General features: G+C 59.7%; 5 protein-coding genes across 5 annotated transcripts; 2 read left to right on the forward strand and 3 right to left on the reverse strand.

Moving 5' to 3' along the window:
- The first annotated feature begins 407 nt into the window (after positions 1-407).
- THITE_2170913 (uncharacterized protein) lies at positions 408-2,371 on the forward strand. Its single transcript, XM_003655362.1, has one exon. The coding sequence runs from the start codon at positions 513-515 to the stop codon at positions 1,806-1,808; it is 1,296 nt and encodes a 431-aa protein (XP_003655410.1). The 5' UTR covers positions 408-512; the 3' UTR covers positions 1,809-2,371.
- A 1,259-nt stretch (positions 2,372-3,630) lies between these two features.
- THITE_2155587 (uncharacterized protein) lies at positions 3,631-5,249 on the reverse strand (the record flags this gene model as incomplete). Its single annotated transcript, XM_003655363.1, has 1 exon — positions 3,631-5,249. The coding sequence occupies exon 1, from the start codon at positions 4,858-4,860 to the stop codon at positions 3,631-3,633; it is 1,230 nt and encodes a 409-aa protein (XP_003655411.1). The 5' UTR covers positions 4,861-5,249.
- A 332-nt stretch (positions 5,250-5,581) lies between these two features.
- Positions 5,582-6,042, reverse strand: THITE_2119080 (uncharacterized protein). Its single transcript, XM_003655364.1, has one exon. It carries the CDS (start codon positions 5,857-5,859, stop codon positions 5,701-5,703), a length of 159 nt encoding a protein of 52 aa, XP_003655412.1. The 5' UTR covers positions 5,860-6,042; the 3' UTR covers positions 5,582-5,700.
- A 552-nt stretch (positions 6,043-6,594) lies between these two features.
- Positions 6,595-7,388, forward strand: THITE_2119081 (uncharacterized protein). Its single transcript, XM_003655365.1, has one exon. It carries the CDS (start codon positions 6,702-6,704, stop codon positions 7,179-7,181), a length of 480 nt encoding a protein of 159 aa, XP_003655413.1. The 5' UTR covers positions 6,595-6,701; the 3' UTR covers positions 7,182-7,388.
- A 957-nt stretch (positions 7,389-8,345) lies between these two features.
- On the reverse strand, positions 8,346-10,449 carry THITE_2053513 (uncharacterized protein; the record flags this gene model as incomplete). Its single annotated transcript, XM_003655366.1, has 3 exons — positions 8,346-9,566; positions 9,628-10,035; positions 10,150-10,449. 3 exons carry the CDS (start codon positions 10,447-10,449, stop codon positions 8,346-8,348), a joined length of 1,929 nt encoding a protein of 642 aa, XP_003655414.1.
- Between the last annotated feature and the right edge of the window lie 419 nt (positions 10,450-10,868).

Genomic DNA, 10,868 nt, shown 5'->3' on the forward strand with positions numbered 1-10,868 from the left:
GGGATTCGGGGTTACATAGCACTACACCACCTAACTCCCACATGGTAGGCAGAGTTTGATCTGATCTTCCGTCCGCTGCTGCAAGGGCGAGGAGGGGAAGGGGCGGTGATCTCCCGTGGAATTTCCATTCTTCTTCCACATGTGTTGTCCATACCTGGTACTGCGTACAGCAGGGAATACAGCGTAGTTACCGTAATTTTATCCCCTGCTCCCCGCGCGATCAGGGCTGCCCTTGCCCCTTCCGTTACACTGTGCCTTCCCTGCAACCCCACCTTCCCTATTCCAGCCTTGACATTGGTCCGCGCTCTGGGTAACTCGCGTTGTGGAATTCGCCCCCTTGGGCTTCGTCGATCGCGCTGGATTTTCATACCCTTACTGCAGTTTCGTTGCAGCTGTGGCCGACTTCCTCTCCGCAACCACCAGCGCCGCCACCAATAATGCGAGACGTGCCGTGACGACGGTCGTCTGTCTCTCGTTTAGCATCCCGTCGCCGTCTTTCACGCCCGCCCACCATGCTCGTCAGGGACCTCCGGCGGCTGCTCCTCGTGGTAGGGCCGCTTGTGGTCCTCGTGCTGCTGGCCGCGAGTCTCTGGCACCCCCGCACGGATTATGTGCGCTCGCGCGTCGGCGCCCTCCTCGGCTCCAAGTCCAACCCGTGGCCTGCCCGGCCGCACCGCAAGCCCACGCTCACCGCCAACGAGACACACTACGAGATCTACTCGGCTTCTACCGCCGATGGCAAGTACTTCGACATTCGCTTCGGCGTCGACGCCTACAACCCCAACATTATCCCGCACCAGACGTTCAACAACACTTGGCACGTCGTCGCCCAGCTGTGGAACGATCCGCATTCGAACGGCTTCGCCCAGGAATTCCACGAGGTCGGCTGCCTGGCCCAGTTCGTCAACGACGCCATGATGTGCATCGGTTTCGTGCAGAACGTCTCCATCGAGCCGACCCCGGGCGGGAAGTGCGAGGGAGACATCACCTACTTCAGCCTCAACGTTGGGCCCCACGACGCCCGCGTTTTCTACGGCCCGGATTATCCGCTCACCATCTACGGCTCCAACAGCGGCTTCACCTGCTTCGGCATGTGGATCCAGGACTTCCGCCACCTGGTCGAGGGGGAGTACAAGCCGACGTCCAACGGCGACTTCGCGGCCGGCACTGAGATCCACCGGCCAGGCACGATCCGCCCCGTCGAGAAGAACTACTTCCTGTTCTGGGACAAGGAGAACGTCATGCACGTCCATTATGACATCTACCCCAAGCGCGGCTTTGCGAAGCTGGAGCCCGATGGGTCGACCGGCCCGGAGCTGGCGACCGCGTCGGCCGAGCAAGACGAAAAGTGCCTGAACCGCTACCTTCCCAAGATGCCGCCCGAGCTCGAGTCGATTCACCAGGCGACCAACTCGCTCAAGATCACGCTCTGCAACCGCGGCGAGAAGGATTGCGAGCCCAACGACAGCAACACCTTCATCCTGACCATCATCCAGCACAAGACCTTCTACGACTTCCACGGCGAGTACGAGCCCTACGTCGTGCTCTTCCGCCAGCGCGCCCCCTTTGAGCTCTACGCTATCTCCAAGAAGCCGCTCTGGTTCCACGGCCGCAAGCGCTACGAAGGCAGGCGCACCGACATGTTCTACCTCACCTCGGTGAACTGGCGGGACCGCGGCGTCAACTACCACGGCTACCTCGATGACGTCGTGTTGTTGGGCTTTGGCGTCGAGGATAAGAACTCTGCTGGCCTCGACGTGGTGGCGGGGGACCTGCTTGTGGATATGGGCTTCTGCGACGAGTCGTGATCGACGATAGCAACGGTGACCTGGGACCACCCTTCATCGCGTGTTTTGCGGCCTTTGTCGCCAGGGATGGGCTCGCCGTGCTACCACCCTTAATACACCACGAAACCCGCAAGCGGTCGTAACTCGGGCGGTGTCTCAGACATCTCGCATCCGATGACCGCGCCACCCCGCCCCGCAACCGATCAACACTAATGTTATCGCGCCCGCTGAGACACGCAGCGAATACCCCGCCGCCTCCGACGATCTTGTCATCAAGGACGCCCTCGAATTGCTCGTGGAGAAAATCCCGGCCCGCGCTATCTTGAGCCGCGTCTTCACAGATGCGGCATACTCGCCGCCCCGCGGACTCCCCCAACCTCGACTTTTGTATTGTAAATACTCCCTTGTACACGGCAACCGGCTTGGGATGCCAGTTTCATTCTTACCTGTATAGAGGGCCATTGGGCACAGCACTTCCCTGCGGGAAGGGGGTCGTCAGTGCTTGGGTCTGGGATTTGCTGGAATATGCTCAATCAGGGGTCTCAGCATAATAGGGTAGTCGTAATACGAAGGCGATCAAGAAGAAGGTTGCTTGTCTTCGCTCGACCCAGTCAAGGCGTGTTCCCGGTATCAGCGAGACGGGTCAGACACATGATACTTGCACGATCTCACCCCGGGATGTCGCGCATGCAGTGCAATGATACTCAAGCACACCAACCAACCCCCCAGGTACTTCCCTTGCTTTTTACACCAATGCGGTCCATTCGCGAAAATCATCCACCTGGCGGAGATTTGCGGCTGCATGTCGACTCCCGGCGGCTGCCCGCTCCCTATTTACAGTACTGCTGCTCTCCGCCGCTTCCCTTGCTTTGCCCCGCTGTCTCGGGCCGCCGCCGCGCCCCACGCAGGCAGGATGCAGAAGGTGACGGTTCAACAGGTGCCCTGCCTGTGGCAATCCAGGTCTATCCGTTTGGCTTTTGGCTTTTCCTGGGGAGACGCAGTAACTAGTGCATGTCCTTCTCAGAGTTTTGGCCGTGTAAAGTTGCAGCTACCCCTGCATGCCACGCAACCGCTCGCTCCTTGTCAGCATCACGTCCCTCATTCACTCCATGTTGAATCGAAATCTCCATAGTTGCGTACCTAGTTATCCCCTGAACACGGACCTGGCTCACCTGGCAGGGCAACAACAACAGCGAACCAGCTAGGTAGTTAGCTCGCAAAACACCAGGGAACTGTAAGTGTAGCGCCAAGAATAGTCCCCCTGGGCTGGCCGGCGGGCCGGCCATTGTGTCGTTGGGCCGGTTGCGAGACACGACGGCATGTTTGGCAATGCGCCACAGCCGCCCCCCGCCGCATTTTCCACCACGCACCGGGGTAGAACAGTAGAGAGGCGGCAAAGTGCCGAGGACGGGACAATCTACACAGGGCCAGAAATGCTGTGATACGCCGGGCGGCACCCGGCGCAGCTACCCTGCTGTGGGTTTGCCCAGGGGGGATGTAGACAAGACAGTGGTTGCTGGAATAGAAGGTATGGCACGGGATGGAGAAGTTCAAACTTCGTTCATTAGATCGTTACCATGACAAAGGAAATAGAAAGAGAGAGACAGGGAGTGTATGCACGACCTGCGTGCTCCGAATGGCACGTTTCGCTGCAAAACCAACCCCGGACAGAGTAGCCCTCAGCCTCCCGACGCCGAAACCAGAAAACATCAACGCAGCAACTTAAACCACGTCCAAACGCCGGTCTAAACCCAACTCCGTCTAATGCATCGCCATCCTTCTTCCAGCCCTGCTGGCGGTGGCCAGGAGAGCATACACTTAAGCCCCCATGGCCCGGTGCCACTCAGTACCGGTACCGATCATCCCCGAGGACCTTGCTCTTCTTCTTCCTGTCCCTGCCCGAATCCTCGGCATACACTCCCCAGGCGGCATCCCACTCATCCTTGCCGCGCGGCTCGCGGTCCCTGCCCCGCGGGATCTCCATGCGCTCCACCGCGCGCCGCAGCTCCTCGATATCCTCCAGATCCCGCGCCTTCCCCTTCCCCTTCGACTCGCCCGCCGCCGCGTGCTTCAGAATCCCCTTCATCTCGCCGCCCGGCGCCGGCCGGCTGGCGATCTCGGCGTTCTGCCGCTCCCGCTTCGCGCGCACCTCGTCCTCCCACCGCAGCTGCTTGGGCCTGGCGGCCGCCGCCGACGACCCGCCCGCGGACGAGAGGGGCCCGTCGCCGTGGTGGTGCAGGACCGTCGATGCGGCGTGCCGCGGCGTGTACCGGAGCGGGTCGTACGCGTCGCTCGTCATCAGGCCCGCCGCCGCCGCCGCTGCCGAGGAGGTGGACGGCTCGGTGTAGCTAGACGACGACAGGCGGCGGTGCTTCTGCTCGCGCCGCTGGCGCCGGCGCTCGTCCCGGTCGTCGATCAGCACGTACCCGTACGGGTCGTCGGTGCGGTGGCGGCGGTGAGAGGACCGGTGGTGGTCGCTTCCCTCGCGGGAGGAGGACCCTTCGCGCGAGCGCGAGCGGGAGGAGCGGCGACGGCCGTACTCGTCGGCGAGGGTCACCAGACCCAGGGGGACGTCGCGGGAGTACTCGCGGCTGTTGGAGCGCGAGCGCGACGATTTGCCCTCGCGGTCCACGTAGACGATTTGCGGGCTGGCGGACGACCGCTTGCGTCGAGGCTCGCGGCCTCGGTCGTGCCAGTCACGCGGGTCATGGCGGGATGACGAATGGTGATAACCGTAAGCATCGTATCCGTAGAGGTCCTGGTAGTCGTAGTAGCGCTTTGTCGAGTTGGCGCCGGTCATGTAGACTCCGGAGTCGCGCCTGCCCGAGGGCGAGGGCGACTTGGAGCCACGAGCCGCGTGGGCGGAGGAGACGTACGGCGTTGGCTTGCGCTCCGAGAGGCTCCTGTACGATTCGGGCTGCGCGTCCCCCAGCTTGGTGAAGGGGAACTTACGGTCGTACTTGCGCACTTCCGGGTGCGAACATCGTCTGCCGTCCCTACACGGGTAGGTCTTCTCGGTGATATCCTGAGCCCCGTCCGCGTAGGTGTTGTAGTAGATCTTGGTAAGGCACATGCTGCCGGTATTGAACGAGGAACGGTGCAGGCGATGTGTTCTCAGCACGAGACCTTGATTCCAGGGCAGTCCGTGGCGAGCTTTGGCAGCGACACAAGAGCAAACTGAAGCCTCGACTGGCGGGGCTCCCTAAATGCTGTGGCGCGTCCGAGGCGACGGCGGACACCGTCCGACCGAGTTGCTGTCAGTCGGCTGTATCCCAAACGGAAGTGTCGGCGAAGTGTTGGCTGGTGCGAGTCAAAGACATGAGGGCATTGGGCTAGACCGAGAAGGCGAACACTTGGCGACGGGTCCGCAGAGCAGATATATCGCGGTAGAGGAGACTTGTGCTTGGTGATGCTTGTAAGAGGCCGTGTTTGAGGGCCACTTTCTGAAGTGGCAGCTGTTTCTGCCGAGTCTGACTGGCAGAAGAATGGTTCCCCATGGGGGCCGACGACCCAAGGGCGGGCGGCCTGTCTGTTATATAGAATGCGAGGTGAGCTTGGGATGTAGGGGGGACACTCCAAGGACATGGCCGCCTTCCCTCCGCCCTCGCGCGTCGTGGGAGTTTTGCACGCCCCCATCCAGACCGTCTTCTTCCTCTTGCACAATGATGCAACCGCAACGCCGCCGATCTGGTCTCCAGTGCCACATCCAATCTGCCGCCCTAGGGGTGGTAGTAGACCCATCTGGGGCGCCATGCACGGGTCTCGGTGCCGGAAGCCAATCAGCTGCCGCCCGCAGCAGGGCTGAGCAGGGCTGCTGACCCTGATAGGCCCGTTGTGGAGGTGTGGAGCGACGGAAAGATCAGGGTCTTGTGATGTTCCCGCTCCCCACCCCGCCCCCCTTCGGGGACAAGTGTCACGGTTGCCAGTCGTTGGTAGGTGACGTGAAACCAGGCTCCAGGTGAGGCAACCCATTGGGCTGTGAGGCATGCGCGGCACACCCAACAGACTGGAGCCGAACCAAGCGAAACTGTCCTTGGACGAACAATAGCACTGCGCTGTCGATCTCTCGCATTTTATCGCCCTGTCGGCGACAAACAAAACATCTGCGGCCCCAAGAGCCGGGCAGCTTGCGCTTCTGCTAAGCTTCTCCAGCCTTGAATATCCTTCGGTACCTAAAGGAATGGCGGTTGCCCAACAGTATGTACATACATACCTCGTCTTGTGCTGCGCTGCTCAACTCGAGTCGCCCGTCAGTTCGGGCGGCCCTGCTAAGCCTGCCGCGCAGTGATTGGGCTGCCAGACGACCACGCCCCCCAATCTCCATCGTAACTCACTTCCTCTGGCCCCGCCGCTGGCCCGGTCGTTACAGGCCCGTCTCAAAACGCGGCGCAACCGGTTCGAATGACAGTCAGCGCATGCAACTGGCTCGTTCTTGTCTTGGTCCATGCAGGAACGGTAATGCAAGGCCTCCGCAGCGAGCTGGGGTGAGATTGACGAATCATCGAGAGCGAGTCCTCCCAAGGGATAGACCGACGTCATCCGGGCCGGGACGCTCACATGGTCTCAGCAAACATGCAAAGGTCAAGTCGGATCGCACATCCTTCGACAGCCATCTCTTGCATTGTAAAATCGAAGGCTTTGGTGGGTCAGCCGGACATTGCGATGGAGCATTGCGGAGCAATGATCAAGGCCCGGGCTGATGGCGTGGCCTGCAAAGGTCTTTCCGTGGACATTGCAGGCCGCAGAAGTCTTCATTGGCGACGGACTCATTCCCGTGTTGAGGGAGACCGGTACCCAGGGGCGCGTGATGCGTATGCTGTCGCTGGTTACCCAGATACGGGCCACTGGCAGCTCAGATAATCGATTGACCCTCCATGTTCATTACTGACCCTGTCCTTGCGCGCCGGGTCTAGCATGGCGATAGAGGTGCTCAACGCGGGCAACGTGCTCGGTGTCTTCCTCCTGGTGAGAGCCTGGTGCCGAAAAACGAGGAGCTGGCAGCGCACGGGGCCAGCTCACCGAGGCGAGCGAGGTTATTGTTACGCGCTTCCAAGGAGTCTGGACGCCTGCTATTTCACTCGGGTTGCATGCCCATCCACCTTGTTTGCCATGCCGTGTCTCAGGTCAGTCAAGTGGCACCGGCTGCGGGATACTCACCGAACGCTGCCTGATGGGGTCCCACGGCATATGGACAGCTCGCATCTCTTCGCTGCCCACCGCTTCGTTCCGCGCATCATGCACCAACTCCTCGCCACATCGTTGTGCCTCCATGCACGCCATCCGGAGACGATTGTGGAAATGGCGTTGGTTGCCAAAAAAAATTGTTGGGGTGAGCTGTGGCGGGACCTCGTAAGAATTGTGGAAGGCGGAGCGTTTGTGAGGATCCACGCGTGACGGAGCCTAGGAGATGACCAAGTCGGAGACAAAAATCGAAGGCCACGCTTGGAGTTGTTTTCCTGCAAGAAACCACCACCAGTGGGCGCTTGCCACGCAAGTCTTCCAGTGTGTTTTGGAAGCGGGTTGGTTGCCTGACGACGCGGAGTTGATCGCGACTTCCTTGAGTTCATCAAACGAAACCAACGGACAGAGACGACGAGGTAGGGTAGTGGAAGAGAATCAAGGTAGGCGGGGTTCCAAGCCGGCTGCCTGGAACGTTAACGGACGCACCTGGCCGGCCAGGTAGACGTTAAAGAGGTCCCGCCAAGACTAATTTCGGCCAATTGTCGGCAATGTTTTTACAACGTTTTTACGCAACCCCGATCGCCAAGGCGTTTACACTATCGCTCAGCGGTTAGTTCGCCAAGGGTATAGGGACGGTGCTAACCCCCTGTTGGTTAGGGTTTAGGTTAAGGTTAGGATATAGATTAAGGTTAGGATATAAGTTAACTTCGTTTTCTTTTTTTCGATTTAGTTGAGGTTTCGCGAAGTTGTTGTTACGAGTCTTTACGATTCTTCGTTGTTGATGTTGCTCGAAGTCGTCGTGGCCCCGCTTACCCCGTGTCGATTATAAATATTTGTAAGCGGTAGTCTCCGAAATTAGTCTTGGCGGGACCTCTTTAACGACGACCAGTGGCCAATTTCCGAACCCCCCACCTCATTTCCGGGTCGAACAGGACGTCGATCTGCTTCACGCATAGCATTCGTTCACGGAGACCTTTGCGAGGCTTCCAGAGTGTCACGAAGGGTCGCCACCCACACTCGCTATCCGGACAGCACCGGGCTGACCTCTCCTGTGTTTGATGGAGCACGCACGTAAGGTCTGTTCTCGGCGCTGGGTACTGTAGACTTCTCGAAACCGTCAGAAACCAATCACACCATAATGATGGTAGTACCTAGTAGGTATGCCTGTGTGAGAGGCGTTTCATTCCCGAGCCGCTGACGTCTATTAAAACTGCTAAAATTGAAGTATTAAGTTTACGCCTAATTCGCTCTAAGCGGTATTTGACTTGTTCTGGTGGTTTATTTCGTGCCGCCTGTTGAAGAATGCGAAGCTGCTAACCAAACTCAACCTCCAACGCCTTTCCGATGCCGAGACGAAAAGCCCTGATGAAGGCTGGGTCAACGTGAATGGAATCCCTTTCCAATCCCTTTCACCCTGAAGCCTAGCCTCTGGAGCTCGACGTGGTTGGTCACATTTCGTCCATCAAACACGTAGCGCGGCTCCTGCATCATCCCGGCAACTTCGACCCAATCCACGTCTTCCTGGCCCAGCGATGTCCTGCTCCCGGCACCGCAGTGGCTGCAGTCAGCTGGGCACGGCGGCTGCGGCCTGAGTCTTCCGAGGGGATCGTCTGACGGGGCGGCCGCCGCCTGTCGCGAGAGTCTCTCCAGGTTCATGATGCTCACCTCACTGAGGCAGGCGTCGTGAGCTCCGGCGGGGAAGCCGTGCCTGCTTGGCTTGGAGGTCTTGCCCGCGCTCCCCGCAGGATTACACAGTTGGCGTCCCCGGAATTGCTTCCATTGTGTCAGAATGCAGACTGCGCTCGCGTCCTGGACGCAGCCTCGCCAGTGAGAGCAGATCTTGACTCTCTCCATCTGGGCCCGGTTCAGGCCGATCCTCTTGATCTCGTCGAGGATCTCTGCAGGAGCACAGCCCGGGTCAAACACGGCGATTTCTTTCGGCATTTCTGACGCAAAGTCCTTGATGATGTGCACCGCAACGCTATTCCGGGTGTCGTTCGTCCCGTCCTTGAAGGCGAACCCCAGCACGGCGATCTTCTTCCCACGGAGCGAGCCGTTGAGCTCGCGTACCACGTTGCGCGCGAACCGCTGTCGCTGATCCTCGTTAATCTTGAGGATAGCCAGCCAATAGTCGGCCACGACGTCGAGATGCAACTCCCTCGCCAAGTACGCGAGGTTGAGGATGTCCTTCTCGAAGCATGAGCCGCCGAAGCCGACGCCGGCTTGCAAGAACTTGGGCCCCAACCTCAAGTCCTTCCCAATGGCGAGGCTCACGTCATCCACGTCGGCACCGAGACCGATCTCCTCGCACATGGCGCTCACCGCGTTGATGCTGCTGATGCGTTGCGCGAGCATCGTGTTGGCGACGAGCTTCGCAAGCTCACTGCTGAAGGTGTTCACCGTGATGATGCGAGCGGAAGGCACCCACGCCGCATACACGTTCTTCAACACCGTGGCTGCTTGGAGGCCCGAAAGACTCTGAGCGCTGCCGATGAGGATCCGGTCCGGATGCATCAGGTTTTCAACCGCCGTGCCTTCGGCCAGGAACTCGGGGTTGGACAGAACTTCAAAATTCGTGTCGGGGCGGTGGTGTCGGAGCTGGACAGTGTGTGAGCGAACATGAAATCGTCGGCACCTCTTACACCGGTGGGCGACTTACAATATCTTGGATCATCCGGGCGGTGCCGCATGGAACTGTGCTCTTCTCAACGATGATCGTGCCTGGCCTGGCGTGCTCGGCAACCGTTCGTGTGGCGCTCTCGACCGCGCTGACATCTGCCATGGCCCCGGCCCCGAGTCCTTGCATCTTCGTGGGAGTGTTGACACAGATGAAGATGATGTCCGCTTGGACGATGGCTCCAACGACGTCAGTTGAAAAGGTGAGATTCGGCTGGCGAGCTTTGAGCTGGACAGGGTGGTCAACCCCGGAGAGGGAGACGGCAGTGTCTAGCGTGCCATCCCGGGCAATGCGCACCACCTTCAAGAGGCCGTCCTCGTGGATCGGAAGATGGGCGGAGTTCCATGCCGCTACGCGCTGCTCGTTCAAGTCGACCACATTGACCAGTATCTGTGGGTTGTGATAGGCAATCACAGCCGCGGTCGGTCCTCCTGTTGTGCTGTCAGCTTAGACGACGTGCGGACACGACCAAAGCTTGGCCATACCAACAAACCCCGCGCCGACGAAGCAGATGTTCTTCGCGGAAGCAATGGGGGGAGCATCGATGGCTTCATCCACGGGAGACGCGCCGACGTCCTCCCGTAGCTGGCTAGCTTTTAACTCTGGCGAGCCTAGCCCTGAGCTCGGCGGCGACGTGTTGGGTGAGCCTCGGAGCCACTCGTTTGCTGACCACGAGGCTGGTCTTGAAGTCTCTGAACTGAATGTCGATGCGAGCGAGTGGGAACTTGGAAAGGACCTGCCGAGAGGGCCACACACTGAAAGGGTGGCCGGCTCCGGCTGCTGCGAATGGCGAGACTTATCCATTAGCCTGACCAGGCGGCCGAGTCTCGGGTATCGGGGTCCACGACAAGTTGGTTCCAAGCGTTGTCTCTTCTGGTGGGATCCGGTGATACAACGCTTGAATTCGTATGAGAAGGATTCTCGGCGGGCAAGACCTGCTTCAGTTGACGGCTGAGGCTATATAACGCCTCCTCCGGGACGCTCTACCCTACCCACCCCTGAATCGGCCGAATCATACGCCGGGCTTGGCCAACTTCCGTTACTTATTTTTGCTTCGGGCATGCTCACCGAGTAGTACGCGTCCTTCTCGTCGCAAGCTGAAACCGCTATCCCCTGCTATCACGCTCATCCCATATCGGCGGGCCGCCTCGACATGCTTCCTCGGCCTCAACCTTCGAACGCCGAACTGTCACGGCCATGTCGGCGACACAAATGTCGACATT

Source organism: Thermothielavioides terrestris, chromosome 4, assembly GCF_000226115.1.
Source record: "Thermothielavioides terrestris NRRL 8126 chromosome 4, complete sequence".
NCBI classification, from domain to species: Eukaryota; Fungi; Ascomycota; class Sordariomycetes; order Sordariales; family Chaetomiaceae; genus Thermothielavioides; species Thermothielavioides terrestris.

Bases quoted from the DNA above. Each gene is read 5' to 3' on its own strand.
- THITE_2170913 (XM_003655362.1), top strand. From the start codon at position 513: ATGCTCGTCAGGGACCTCCGGCGGCTGCTCCTCGTGGTAGGGCCGCTT.
- THITE_2119080 (XM_003655364.1), bottom strand. From the start codon at position 5,859: ATGCGAGAGATCGACAGCGCAGTGCTATTGTTCGTCCAAGGACAGTTT.
- THITE_2119081 (XM_003655365.1), top strand. From the start codon at position 6,702: ATGGCGATAGAGGTGCTCAACGCGGGCAACGTGCTCGGTGTCTTCCTC.